Source organism: Xylaria bambusicola (assembly GCF_022495145.1).
Source record: "Xylaria bambusicola strain CBS 139988 unplaced genomic scaffold F5B22scaffold_35, whole genome shotgun sequence".
Taxonomy (NCBI): domain Eukaryota; kingdom Fungi; phylum Ascomycota; class Sordariomycetes; order Xylariales; family Xylariaceae; genus Xylaria; species Xylaria bambusicola.
Window position 1 is genome coordinate 147,341 of NW_025953588.1, and position 14,611 is coordinate 161,951.

The 14,611-nt window shown below is 33.8% G+C and overlaps 5 protein-coding genes across 5 annotated transcripts; 1 reads left to right on the forward strand and 4 right to left on the reverse strand.

Moving 5' to 3' along the window:
* Nucleotides 1-6,574: 6,574 nt before the first annotated feature.
* Nucleotides 6,575-8,656, reverse strand: F5B22DRAFT_615053 (HET-domain-containing protein). The gene has a single exon (XM_047975510.1). The coding sequence runs from the start codon at nt 8,427-8,429 to the stop codon at nt 6,627-6,629; it is 1,803 nt and encodes a 600-aa protein (XP_047828781.1). The 5' UTR covers nt 8,430-8,656; the 3' UTR covers nt 6,575-6,626.
* An 838-nt stretch (nt 8,657-9,494) lies between these two features.
* F5B22DRAFT_304959 (uncharacterized protein) lies at nt 9,495-10,883 on the forward strand. Its single transcript, XM_047970565.1, has 3 exons — nt 9,495-9,965; nt 10,052-10,227; nt 10,317-10,883. Exons 1-3 carry the CDS (start codon nt 9,739-9,741, stop codon nt 10,400-10,402), a joined length of 489 nt encoding a protein of 162 aa, XP_047828782.1. The 5' UTR covers nt 9,495-9,738; the 3' UTR covers nt 10,403-10,883.
* F5B22DRAFT_648601 (uncharacterized protein) lies at nt 10,817-11,438 on the reverse strand (the record flags this gene model as incomplete). Its single annotated transcript, XM_047979038.1, has 2 exons — nt 10,817-10,879; nt 10,938-11,438. The coding sequence occupies 2 exons, from the start codon at nt 11,436-11,438 to the stop codon at nt 10,817-10,819; spliced, it is 564 nt and encodes a 187-aa protein (XP_047828783.1).
* A 687-nt stretch (nt 11,439-12,125) lies between these two features.
* Nucleotides 12,126-12,686, reverse strand: F5B22DRAFT_648602 (uncharacterized protein; the record flags this gene model as incomplete). Its single annotated transcript, XM_047979039.1, has 1 exon — nt 12,126-12,686. The coding sequence occupies one exon, from the start codon at nt 12,684-12,686 to the stop codon at nt 12,126-12,128; it is 561 nt and encodes a 186-aa protein (XP_047828784.1).
* A 753-nt stretch (nt 12,687-13,439) lies between these two features.
* Nucleotides 13,440-14,302, reverse strand: F5B22DRAFT_305048 (uncharacterized protein). Its single transcript, XM_047970566.1, has 3 exons — nt 14,162-14,302; nt 13,715-14,090; nt 13,440-13,624 (listed from the first exon to the last, which is right to left on the reverse strand). Exons 2-3 carry the CDS (start codon nt 14,070-14,072, stop codon nt 13,521-13,523), a joined length of 462 nt encoding a protein of 153 aa, XP_047828785.1. The 5' UTR covers nt 14,073-14,090; nt 14,162-14,302; the 3' UTR covers nt 13,440-13,520.
* Nucleotides 14,303-14,611: the final 309 nt, after the last annotated feature.

The following is a 14,611-nucleotide window of genomic DNA, read 5'->3' on the forward strand; positions in this document are numbered from 1 at the left end:
AGGAAAGAGCAATAGTAATTAATAAGTTATATAGCTTAAGTATTATAAATTTAAAGATCTTTAAAGAAATTTAAGGATAAAACATTTAAAAGATAAGACTTATATAAAAGCTTTAATATATTAAAAGATTATTAATTAAAACCCAATTAAAGTTTATAAAAATATTTAAATAAAAAAGAATAAAGAAGAAATTAAAACTATAAATACTTATAAAAAGATAAAAGGAAAAAAGAGAATAAAAAAAGCAGAAAATAGTAATATAATAATTAAATGTTATATAATAATAAATATAAAGACCTAACTTATTAAAAAAATAATTAAAAATAAACTTCCCCTCCCTTTTCCTTTTAATAATTAAATATACTATTATAAATAATTTAAATTATTTAATAAACCTTAAGACCTATTAACTTATAAATAACTACCTTTAATAACTATTAATAATAGCTATTAACTACCTTTAATATAATATCTTCCTTAAGGAAAAAAACCTAAAATTCTATAATATTATATTAAAAGATATCCTATAAAATATTAATTAAATAAATATATTCCTTAACTTAAATAAATTATAACGAAATAATATATTAAAAAAGGAGGAGATTAAATTCTTTATAATATAATAGACCTTTAAAATAGAAAACTTATAGGAAAAAAAGAATTGTAAGGTAATTAAAATATTTAAAATATTTATACTTCTTAAAAATAAATTATTAATAATAAAAGAATAAAACTTTAAAGAATATATATAACTCTTTATTATAAAATATTTAAATATAAAAGTATTAAATATTTTATTTATAAAAGATACCTATTAAAATTTTAAATATAAAAAGTTATATACTTTAATAATAAAAAAGTAAAAGGACTATATTTACCTTAACCTTATTGGAAAGAAATAAATAGATAATAATATCCTAAAGCATAAATTAATAAATAAAATAATAAAAAAAATAAAATTATTAAAAATTATATAGGTTATTATAAACATATACTTAATTTATTTAAAAAAAATATATTATTTTAATATATTATTATATTAAATATTACCCTTTATAGAAAGTATTATAATAGATTTATAAATTAAAGGTTAAATAACTATTAAATAAAGCTGCCTTTAGCTTAAAAGAATAGGTAGCGTTAATAATCCAATTAAAATAGGTAAAATAAAATATAATATAATTAGGGGAATACTTAAATTTCTATATTAAATACCTTAAATTATAAGGCTAAATTATATAGGATAAAGCATATAAACTTCTATTAACGCATCTCCCACTTGACCTGGCCACCCCCCTAGCCCATACAAAAAACGTCGGTGCGTTAATCACGTGATAATTTAATAACTCTATGAATACTAATCCTATAAAATAATAAAATACACCATTAGATTCGTAATAAGAAGGGCTATTTAACGGTATCCTTTACTAATTTTTACGACTTATATTCGCGGAGTTATTAAGCAATACGCTAAAGTAAGCGCTAAATTAATCCTTGCTTAGCGCCCCTTTAGCGTATTGCTTAATATCTCGCTTAATAAATTTTGTAAAAAATAGTAAAAAATACCTCTGGATTCCTCATTAAATAACGGATTTAACGGTGTCAATCATTAAATTGTACAAGTAATATTCGTAAAGTTATTAAAGATTGAAATAATAGGGTTTTATATAGGTTATTAGGGTGGCCAGGTCAATTGGGTGGCCAGGTCAAGTGGGAGATGCGTTATAGCTAATTATTAATAATATAATATTATTAAACCTTAAAAAGTAAAGGTTAAATAAAGTAAGTAAATATAGAAATAAGTTTAAAAAATTATATAAATAAAAAGGATTAAATATATAATATAATAAATTAGTAAAGGGAAATAATATATTAATAAAATAGGATAAAATACCTATAATATATTAAGGAAAATGGATAAAATTAAAGGAATATAAATAAAAAGAAAGAAATAAATTAATAGGAATTAAGCTTTTTAATACTTTAATAATATACTTTAAAAGGTTATTTTTTATAAAATATAGCGAATTAAGGTAATGCCTTTTTACTTTTTTAAGTAATTAAATATTATAAAATAGGTTTAAACCTTATTATTTTAAATATAAAGCAGTACAGCTATAGCTAATTATATATTAATAGGCTTAAAAAGTATAGTTTATAATAATAAAATTAAAGTATTTAAAATAACTTAACCAGTTATTATTAAACGCTTTAAAGGTTAATAAATTAATAGATAATTAATTAACCAACTTACTTAACTTAACCTAACCTAGCCTAGCCCCACTTACCCTTATAAATAATCTTATAATAACTTTATATTATAAAAGCTTACCTTTACCTTTAACTATTAATAATAATATATATTTTATAATTTATATTATAAAACTAACGCATCTCCCACTTAACCTGGCCACCCCAATAACCTATATAAAACCCCATTATTTCAATCTTTAATAACTTTACGAATATTAACCGTACGATTTAATAATTAGTACCTTTGAATCCGTTATTTAAAGGGGAATCCAAAGGTATTTTTTACTATTTTTTATAAAATTTATTAAGCGAGATATTAAGCAATACGCTAAAGGGGCGCTAAGCAAGGATTATTTTAGCGCTTACTTTAGCGTATTGCTTAATAACTCCGCGAATAAAAATCGTAAAAATTAGTAGCGGGTACCGTTGAATAGCCCTTCTTATTACGAATCTAATGGTATATTTTATTATTTTATACGATTGATATTCGTAAAGTTATTAAATTATCACGTGATTAATGCACCGACGTTTTTTGTATGGGCTGGTGGGGTGGCCAGGTCAATTGGGTGGCCAGGTCAAGTAGGAGATGCGTTAATATTTTTAAATTCCTTATAATTAATATTATTAATTTATATTAATTTTATTATAATATTAATAATTTTCAATAATTATAAGCTATAGGGAGGTTTATTAACCTATTTATTTTAAGCTTTAAGGTATTAAGCTATTATTTAAATATTTTAACTTAAAACCCTTAAGTATTTTATATAATATATATTATATTTAAGGGTATAAATTAACCATTTTTATATTTTTTAAACTTTTAGCTATTTATTAAGCTAACTTTTAAGTTATAAAGTTATCTATATAGCTTTTTTAAACTTAAAGTTATTTATATAGCTTCCTTTAAGCTTAAGTATAACTATCCTTATTATTATCCCTACTATTATTCCTATTATTACTTCCCTATATATTTTATTAACCTTATATTTAATTAATTAATAATATTATATATAATATAATTAATATTATAAAACTTAAATTTTTAAAATTAATATATTAAAGGTTATATATATATATAATTTTTATTAACTTTTAAAAGATTTATTATATATATTATATTTTACTTAAATTATTAATTCCTTATTTAATTATAATTATAATCATATAATTAACCCATTTTATTTATTAATAATACTATATATAATATAATTAATATTATAAAACTTAGATTTTTAAAATTAATTTATTAAAAGCTTTATATATATATAACTTTTATAAGTTTTTAAAAGATTTAATATATAAGTTAAATTTTTATTTAAGTTATTTATTTTTTACTTAATTATAATTATAATCCTATAATTACTTACCTTATTTATTAATAATATTACCCTTAATATAATTAATATTATAAAACCTGCATTTTTAAAATCAATATATTAAAGGCTATATATATATATAACTTTTATTAATTTTTAAAAAATTTTTTATTAATGTTAAATTTTTAATATAATAACTATTTTATTATATTATTTCTTTTAATATTATTCCTATTATTAGTTTAATAGCTATAATATTATTATATAATATTAAAAGCATTTTTTAAAGTTAAATATTTTATTACCTTTAAATAATTAAAACCTTTTTATATATATTTATTAATATTATAAAAGTAATAAATAATAAATTAAGCTATTTTAATTATTTATTTATAAAATATTAATTATATTATTTATATTATTAATATTTATTAATAATATTATTATTAATTATTAATTTTTAATACTTTACCTATTTTATAATATATATTTTTTTAATAATTAAAATAGGTTAATTTAAAAGTATATATTTCCTAAATGTATTTTTAAGGATTTTAATATCTTTTATATTATCTTAAAAGAATATTAACCCCTTTTTTATTTATAAAAACTTATCCTTTATTTTTAACTATTTAATAACCTATTTCTTTAAGCAATATATATATTTAATAAACTTTTTAATTAAGCTTTTACGGTTAATCTTTTACTTTAAGCAGTTTATATTAAAGCTAACTATAAACTATAGCTAATAATATTATATATAAAGGGAGCCCTTTACTATTAATATATTAATTATTAAAGGATTAATATTTATATAGTTTAACTTTTAATTAAGCCCGTTTAATTATTTAATAAAGTTTATATTAATAGTTATAAAGTAAAAGTATTTTATAATAAAGGTAAAGGTTTATAGCTTTATAAAAATTAATTTCTTTATATGTTTTATATTATCCTTATCTATATTAGGGATAAGGGGAGCAACCTTAATAAGGAAAAATAGTTATTTAATAGCCCGTTTACCAGCTTTAAATAACCTAATTATCTGGTTAAAGTTAAGGTTATTAATAAGAATAATTATTAAGCCTTTATTAATTAAGAAACTATATAACCTTAATTATACCTTTATAACTTTTATCTTTTATAATATTAATATATAATATATAATAATATCCAATTTAGAAATATTACCTGTTTAAGTATAAGGTATTTGTTAAATACCCCTTTTCCCCGTATTCCTAAGTATAATATAATGGTAGGTCCAGATATTAGTTAACATTATTATAAATGGATAGCTAATGCTATAGTTATTTATTTCCTAATATATAGCTTAAAAGAAGTTATATAATTTATATTAAATTATATATTAAAACTTAAGCTTAATTTTGCTTAATATTATAAGTTTATTTATAGCTTTAACCCTTTTACTTTTTAACCTTTAACCCTTCTTTATAATATTTCTATAAATATTATTATATAATTCCTTTAATTAAAATAAAAAAGTTTTATATTTCCCCTTTTATAACTTTTTATTAAAGATAAAGTTTTAAATATAAAATAGTTAAATTTAAAACTTTTTAATTATATTTTAATATAATATAGCTTTTTAAAAAATATTTACTATAGTTTTATTAAGCTATTTTAATATATATAGGATTTCTATAACTTAATTTATTAATAGAAGGTTTAATATATTATCTTTATTTATAATAATAACGTTTAACTTTCTATTTATATTATTTTTATTATAAGGTATTATATTTATAAATATTAGATTTATAAATATTAAGTTTATAAATATTAAGTTTAAAGGTATTAAATTTAAAGGTATTTAATTTAAACTTACCTTTAATATTATTACCCCCTTAATAACCTTTAAAATAAATAAAAAGTAGCCTTTTTTACTTTATAATATACTCTTTTAAAATATCATTTTATTATATACCTACTTATAAAGGATTATATATAAATAAAAATAATAGTAATAATATATAGCTATAGTTATAATAGGTTTAATATTTTATTAATAAATTTTAAATAAATATTTTATATTTTTATAGCTATATATATATATATAATATTTTATAAGTTATAAATTAAAATAGATTATTTAACGTTAATAGTTTAAATAAATAATATTTAAAATAAATATTATTTAAAGTAATAAAATAATAATTAATTTTATTTATTTAAAAACCTTTTATTATTAAATTTCTTTTATTATTAAACCTTTCTTTTTATTAAAAATATTCCTATATTTATTTAATATACCTTTTAATATTTATATTATATTTAAGTTTAAAGCCTTTATTAGTTTAAATGTTAAAAAGGTTTTATTTATTCTTAATATATTTAATATAATAAAATTTAAAATATAATTAAGGCTTATAAAGGGTAATAAAGTTAATATAGCTATATTTTTAACTTTAATTATATTTAATTAATATTTAAATAAGGATAATAATATTTAAAAAATATTAAAATATATATTTAAAGTAATAACTTTAAATAATTTATTTAAAATTTATATTATAAAATATTATATATTACCTTATATTAAAATAATAAAGGACCTTATAAAATAATATTTAAACGTAAATTTTTAATTATTCTTATTTTTATTTATAATTAAGCTAATTAAATAATATATATTTCCTAATATTAATTTTTTTTTAATAATAATAATAATAATAATAAAAGTAAAGGAAGTAGAAAAATACTTTAATATCCTATTATTATATTTATTATACTTATATTATTATAGTTAAAAAGGAAGCATAGGTTTAATAATAATGCTAAATAGGGTAAAAAAAGTAATTAAAATATTATTATACCTTTATACCTATAGAAATAGCGAAAAATATAATACTTAAAGCTTCGATAAAAAGTATTTAAGCTATTATAGCTAATTTAAAAAATCAATTAATATTAGTTATAAAAGTAATAATAGCTAGGATCTATTATATTAAGCTATAATATGGTTACTATAATAAGGTTAATTTAGACTTAACTTTACCTTTTAAAACAGCTCCTAAGATACACTCCTGCAACATGTCTTCAGAGCTGAGATCCTTCCAAAAATGGTAATTCAAGTATCCAGCGTGCTGTAAATGCTTGGCTGGCTCCGGAATCTTCGCCTCGGTGAGGGACATATCGTACTTTTGCGCCCATGAATAAGGCACTCTTGATTTTGATCCATGTGGGCTTCTTGACTTGGCTAAAACGATCTTCCGACATGACTCTCACGTTAGAATCTACAATATCTGGATAAAGGTTGACAATCGCAAACACACTGGCCTGCACATACGTCACAGCAGCCGTAGTTGAGACCCACGACCACGATGGGCCTCGCCATTCTTTAGGACGTCGGCCACTGCCACTTTGCACAGCCCATAGCATATCAACGAAAATGGTAAAATCCCATAAACCTGCGATGTACTGTTCCCCTTCGCGGTGTTCTGACATTTGTCTCGCCAGCCCTGATAGAGCAGGTAACGCATCTTTCTGGAAAGTCATTCTAAGGCCAGAGTACTCCTGTACGATTTGATGCCAGCGGTCCGCCATAGCAAAAGTGCCAGTTTTCGCAAGAGCTTTGGCGTGCTCAACCTTGGGGCGTTTGAAAGATTGTAGATAGATCTCCATGTAAGATTTAACATCCTCCCCGCACTCGCAAGCACTATGATGTGCGCACTCCCATGAGAGTTCGTTGTTATGGAAGTGAAGTAAACGTGGTGAGAGCAACCTCTCCTGGTATACCCAGGCACGATCGAGAAGGGGAAACTCATCGGCTTGGGCTGGACTCAAAATCAGACCTGCGCAGTGCGGCATCAGTTGTCGGAAGAACAATGTGAGCTCTTTATCTTCAGGACCTGACACAGTAATTTTGTGTGTCTGAAATTTGTCGCTTATCTTCGCGAAACAACCACCTTCGTGATTCGGTGACCGAGTAGCTGCAATAGTCAAATGGGCCAAATTGTATATTGTGGCCATCTTTGACGATTGCCTGGCCCAGTCTTCGTCGTCATCCTGGATGATGCACAGTGAATCTATCCACAAATATCGAAGACCGAGCTGACGAGCGACGGCGACCGCATCTTGGAAGGTAGGGCATAATTCATCCCAGCGTATCCTTTCCTTTCTCTCTTGCAAAGTCTCTTTCGTAGTCTTGATAGCCCTTGAACTGCCCCAGCAGTGGCTCAAGCATACGTAATGACAGCTCAGATTTTCAGTCTCAATGAGTTTGACGTCTTGGCTCTGGTCAAGCTTGGTATCAATCAAACGACTGGGAGCGGGTTGCTCTTCGCCGGTACCGCACTGACCATGCTGCTCAATACAGTTTCGCATCCATTCTTTTGCGTGCCCTATGGCAGATTCGGAGGATGTGTCGCCACTGGGTATCGACCTAACCGAAATAACTTTATTCTCCCAACCGTCATCATCTTCACCCTTGAATATCGAGATACCGTATCGGTTCGGTGGCTTCGCCGAAAATACCTTGGCCAGTCGATTTTCGAGCGCAATTTCGTTGATGAGTTCAACTTCGGGAACACATGCCCGGATCCCTTTACTAAGCAGGAGGCAGTACTTGCAGCCTTTTTCCGCACTCGCGTCCAACTCTGAGATTGATCTCTGGCGCCAGATAGCCTCTTTTGGACGATCACTCGCCAGGTCTTCACAAACGGTGCACTCCACAGTGCTGTATACTCGCTTATCCTCGGACTTCGGAAAATTCATCATGGCTTCGAGCGGGATAACCATGTACGACGCGTCTTCGTCACGCCACGTTCTAATGAGGCCTGGATCTTCGGTTCTATACTCTTCCATTGCCTCCTCGTCCACGGACATACTTGGGTTCGCCATTTTCTTATCTGATTAACACGATGTAAGGCGCTGTGTCATTTAAATCAGGTGAATTGTGAAAAATCAAGCGAAGTAGTCAAAGGCAAAAAGAGAGCACTGCATGGAACGTGAGGTCAATCCCTCAAAAATCGGCACTACGTCGCTAGAGCTGAAACAGCTGCTATTGGCCACCTACAAACCCCGCATGAAGACGAATTCTACCCAGATATTAACCTCGTTGAGCTTTCCCAACAGGTTAGCAGGCTTTTTGTGCACAGCATTTAGTGTTCCAAGATCTAATTAAGAGAAATAACAATCACCACCTTTTTATGTTTGTCAAGGCAATAGTGGCAAGATCTGGTGATGATTTTGACTTGGCTTCGCCCCAGTCTTGTGTTCTTGCCAAGCCTCAAATCTACCACCTGAACTGGGGCTACCAACGCTTAATACATTATGTACTAGACGGGATATATAGAAGTGATGCCATGGCTAAGCAAGGGAGAATATGCCTACATCCAGCAATGTAGGTAAACAAGTGTCTAATGGTCCTCAAACCAGATCAGTCAAAGGCATAAAGAGAGCTAACACCTCAAAAGCTTGCGCCACTCGGCGTGTGTGGCTTTGATAGGCATTCTCTCTCTATGTCACAATCATCTTGTTTGATACTTGTTGTTGCACGAGGGTCTCTGAAGCCTTCGTGGCTAAGCCGAGGCTACACCCAACGAGCCTCTTTGTCTGCAGCCCTGAGATCGCAAAACCTTGATAGCCAGACTATCGCTTGTTGGCTGTTTCGAATTCTTTCTGCGCGACTATATAACGATATTCTAATTATTCGCATGTAAACTCTTGGTACTACGTCCTGGCTCGGTCAAGCGCGGGCTTTGTTCAATCTTCTTCGTGATGATACGCCCATTTCTGTTTGAAGGGAGGAGATGAGATTTTTGAAGCTCCCTTTTAATGATTTGATAGGTTTATGTCGAAGCAAACAACTCGAAGGGGTCTTCTTAACTACGACCGGAACACATGTACCAATCATTCAATCAGCGCGCCAGGCAAAACTACAATATGGCAAATCCAAGACCACTTCCTTCAGTAGATGCACGGCGGCTTGAGACTCTGGGTGTCCGGAGGTGCTCCTCATCATCATCGGTCCTAATAAGGGCTACGAAAAGATACGAAACTGACACCCGTAACCACCATGCCTTGTCAGTCTCCTAGTATACGCTTCAGCACCTAACCTCCTTCTAATACGAAGACCTATCGCACAGCCATCTCCAGAATAGTACCGTTTAATCTAAAGAATACTTCAGAATAGGTGTGCCTTCTCACCATGAAACTCTTTGCACTAATTGGGCTCAAAGCTGCCTTATGCGGTGCGTTAGCGGTACCCGCGCCGGACTCCCGTCTAATGGAAGAACGAAGCAAGCTGCAGAGCTGCACGAACTTCTATCTTGACTGGAATGGGAAGGGATTGGCCTTTCTCCACGCAGAATGCTATGGCTACAATTACAGACATGGAGAATGGAACAAGGTCGACGCCGGTATAGATCTCAACAAGTACGTCTCATATCCTAAGCCATTCATTGCCAAACTGAATCAAAATCATAAATACAATCTGTTTCGTTGACCTGAAGTATTTGCAGATGCATGGCCAACGCGGATGGCAGCTTGCAGGATCGCGAGCACGGATTCTTCGCTTCAACCTGTCATAAACTGAGCGTCATTCAAGCTCCCGACCCCGACAGTCATGCAATTCTATTCTCTGCGACATGCGACGGTCCACCGCCTTTGGGTGGAACAATAAGTACCCGCGATCTAGGTACGTAAAAATTGTTGTAATCCGTGGATCATTTGGGTGCTTTTCACTTCATGACAACGGAACGTGCTGACACTGGGATTCATGTATAGGACATTTTATTACTGTTGATAATGGCACACTCACTTGCTTCAATCTACAGGAGCCATATTGCCCTGAATGTTGGCATGCCGAGTAAGGAGGCCAACTCTTCTACACCGGTGATAACTATGTTGTGGGGAATTGATGGAAGGGGGTATTTAGATTTCGACTAGGTGTTGAGAGAATTATCCTGCAAAAACCTGGGTGTTTAAGGCGAGCTTACAGCATTTTTGGCCACAAAATGTTTAGATGTCATCATTTTGGTTATTTTCCTATTGAATTGTCCCAAGGAAGGGCACAGAGGACTATTTTAGCAGGTTTCCACGCAACACCCACCGCAACCACTATTGACTCTTCACGAGGCTTGATTGCATGTCTTTCGCCTTTGCGGTCGTCATAATAATGACCACGTTCACAGAAAACCCCGCCCCATGAATTATGCCCCTTTATGTAGCTCTTTGTGTACGATTTTATGCCGCTATCTTTGAGAAAGCGTTCGTGATGCTCTGTTTCAGGTGTGCATCAGCTCCATCGTCTTGCTGAAGGCGATCTCAACTGCGCTCCTGAGTGCTGGCTGTATCTCATTAGCACAAACTCTGTATGAACAATATTTTTGGCCTTACCTTCTACACTTCCACGAATTCCCAGAGCGCAGCATCATCACTGGACGCCTGTTTGATAGGATGATGATCATTATCGAACCCTAAGTACATTAACATTGGCCATTCGACTGGTTGAAGATAGCAGCCTTGGTTTCCCTTGGGCATGACCACAAATTTGCACATGCCATCGACCGCAGCCACGCGGGCACTATATGTACCAAGATATTTGCCTGATCCCGTTTCGCGAAATCCAAGCCAGCCCGCTGCTTGAATACAAGTCCAATAGCGCCCACTCTGAGGATCGGACTCTCCTACCCTCAAGACTCCAAGCTTGAGGTGGAGAAATTTGCCTGACTCCTGGTGGCGGATGAAGTAGGTCTTTCCTGGAGAAGGTAGACAGAGATTGAAACTCTCCTGGGTACAGAAGCGGCTGCTGTCCGGCATATCCTCTCCGATTGTGTGAGTGGGAGTTGCGAGGGAGTTATCTGACGAAGCGGATTCACTGTCAGCTTTCTCATCGCGGGATGCCATATTGATGGAATCGATCGGGAGCTTAGCAGGTGCTCAAAGTATTGTCGTCAGCACGTGTATTTGCAGAAGAAGATGGCAGTGGTTGTAAACAATGCAGTAGCTGCGTTGGGAAGCAAGTGGTGAATGCAATGGATATAGGAATTAGCTGGAAGGAATGAGAAGAAGTGTGAAATCACACTCTCTATCCCTTTCTTGCCCCCCCGCAAGGTATAGAAGAACCATCTAGAACAAACCTGCCTTATGTCTCTTAGGTACTTACGTAGGTAGGTAGGTAGGTACCTATGTATAAACATTTAGCACGTGAGGGGGTTCACCGCTGTCAAACCAGAATGGATCCATGTCTACATATGAAACTGTTAACAGCCTGTAATCTTTTGGCTTGTTAGGAAATGACCTAGGACTAGGCAGTAGAAACAGGCATCGTCGGGAATGACATCAAATCAGTGGCCTCTGCTATGGGTCTCTCCTAGGGGCTAATAGATGGCAAGGTCCTCATTGTTGCACGAAATCCCGAACTGGTAAAGGAAAGCAAGAACATTCAGACTTCCCTTGACTGTATTACGCAGGTCTTTGTTGTCCCCCTGAATCCCTCACGCCCTCACTTCATTATTACCGTCCGAGTCTCCGATGTGCTTCCTCAATTCCACCGAGGCTCAATGTTAGGGTGATGGATGCTCTACCAATCCTTCACGCTTCCACGAATTCCCATAACGCGGCTTCGTCACTAGATGTGGTGTTTACTAGGCTGCGGCCGTCGCTGTCGATGCCTACCCACTTCAATGTTGGCCAACGGAGAGACTGAAGCTGACACCCTTCATTTCCTTTGGGCACCACAACAAAGTATTCCCACTGGTCGTGTTTTTTCATCGTGGCGCGAAAACCGTTCTTTCCATTGTGCCCCAGAACGTTGCCTGACACTGTTTCGCGGAATCCAAGCCAGCCATCTTTTTCAACGCATTTCCAGTAGCGCCCACTCTGTTGGTCAGGCTTCCTTACGTTCAAGTCTCCATTCTTGAGGCAGATCATCTTGCCCGACTCCCGGTGAAAGATCATGTAGGTTTTTCCGGGGGATGGCGCACGGAAATTGGTGCCCTCGCGGATGTCAAGTCGAGAGACGTAGGACATGTTATCCGCCTCTGCTGTATGGGTTGGAGTATACACCGTGCTAGAGTCGTCTGAAACAGCTGATTGACTGTACATTTTCTCTCCTTGGCTGATTCTGACTTCTTCCACAAGGCGCGAATCCATGTTGTGGTCAGGTGTTTGCATATCGGGGCCTAAGATTGGCGATGTTGTTTCGTATGAGTTCGTTTCCTGTATGTGTTTGAAGCTGGACGAGAGGCCCAAGAGCAGGTATCAAACAGATGAGGTGAGTACAGGCAAGCGGGGTACACCTGGAGCTCTTGTTGTGCAGTGCTTCGCCCCCGGGCTACCTTTATTACATGTGGCGGCTAGGTACATAATAAGTACATCTATGTAGAGAGCCTACTGTTGACACCTGCACGGAGCATCTACCTATGGTGTATTATCTGGATCTCGTGGCCTTTTGATCTCCGTGATGTTGTTCTTAGGCATCTATATAGGTACAAGCACTTACAGATGGGTCACTTCAAGCTTAGCTGCCTTTCTCATGGAAATAGCCAGTTAGGTATAGTATAGTCTTGGGTTGGTGGCCGGCCTTCTTTGTTTGACACGCACAGCTACCAACGATGAGGATAGCGGCATGCAACACTCCTCCATATCAATTCGCCAAAGGTTCAAGTTACTAAGATCTCATCATTGAATCGTGTGGCCATGGTCATAACGGCTATATCACCAAGATTGTATCTCGAAATCAATCATGTTTATTTTTTATTTTTTTTAATTTGCCTCGATGACTGGCTAGGACAATGCGACGGTGGTCCAGCCACCGCTTTATGACCAAAGTATCAGAGTAGAGTGTACAGTTGTCGCACAGCACCTCTAACATTATTGGCTACTGCCTTCGAGTTGTTTGCTCTCTCCAAAACCTCATATACTAACGTCGTTGGTCAATGCTGTAGAGAGAACAATACTAGCGGTAGGTAGCTGACTTCTCTCCTTTTACGGGTCAAGAAGACCAGGGAAAAGGGAAAATGTCCGGTTAAACCAGCTGCTATTCCCCCATGCAAGTTCCTCACATATAGTAATTGAAGCAGCATTTAGCCCTTATTAAGATAGCTCAGGTTAGTAAGGACATCAAGCTCATTAGGGTGTCATGTTGAATGGGAAATGGGTTTGATTGAGTCAGGACATACGATCATTCTCCTTTATGGTGGTGCAATTGGATTCGATGCACGGCAGGGAAATGTTGAAGAGCTGGTGGCCGTTATCGCATCGGCATTGGTAGTCCTTCGTGTCGCATCCGACTGCCTTGAGGCCGTCGTTGAGGCACCCTCTGCCGCAATCGGGAATTTTGCTATCCAGCCAGTCCAGCGACGGAGGGGGTGTAACGGGGGGCATAACGGCGGGCCTCGCGGCGGCTAGCGACGCGAAAAGGGGGAAGGCGAGAAGGGTGAGCTGCATCTTGGTGCCCGGTGAAAAGGAGTGAGATGTAAAATGTTTGGCTGGACTGTAGAATAGGTAGTGTGGTAGCTGCTCGATGGCTCTGGGCATAGAAGGAATGGCTTGAGACTGAGAGGGAGTAAGTGATAGTTTTTCATTCAAGGCCGCCATCTTTCTGGCGAAGTCCACAGGTTATATACTCATTGTCTGGACCTTGATCCGCGTCGATGATACCCATCTCATAGGTAGTAGGTATTCTCATTATGATAGGCACATATTCACCGTAAGGATATAGCAAAGGGAGACCATTATGACTGTAGTGGCAGTTGGAGATGTAGTTGCGCAAACGCTTTACGTATTGCTTGATTGGACGACGCAAGCTCGGCGTTTTTTGTGAAGATCTCGCTGGCTGAGCCGCGCACATTTTCTGCCGCAGCTCAACGGCGTCCAGAGCTATTCCCAGTCTGTGACTGGGCGTGTGTTGGAGCCTGCCTCATAGAATGCTACCGCCCAATTCACACAAGGTGAGCAATTGGTATCGCTATATGGATGGTGAAAACAGGCACGAAATGAATCTAACCATCTCTTTCGGCCTGCTGAGGGAGACTGCCCGGAGACCCTTCATTTCGATTGCTCTTCTTCTTTCACCT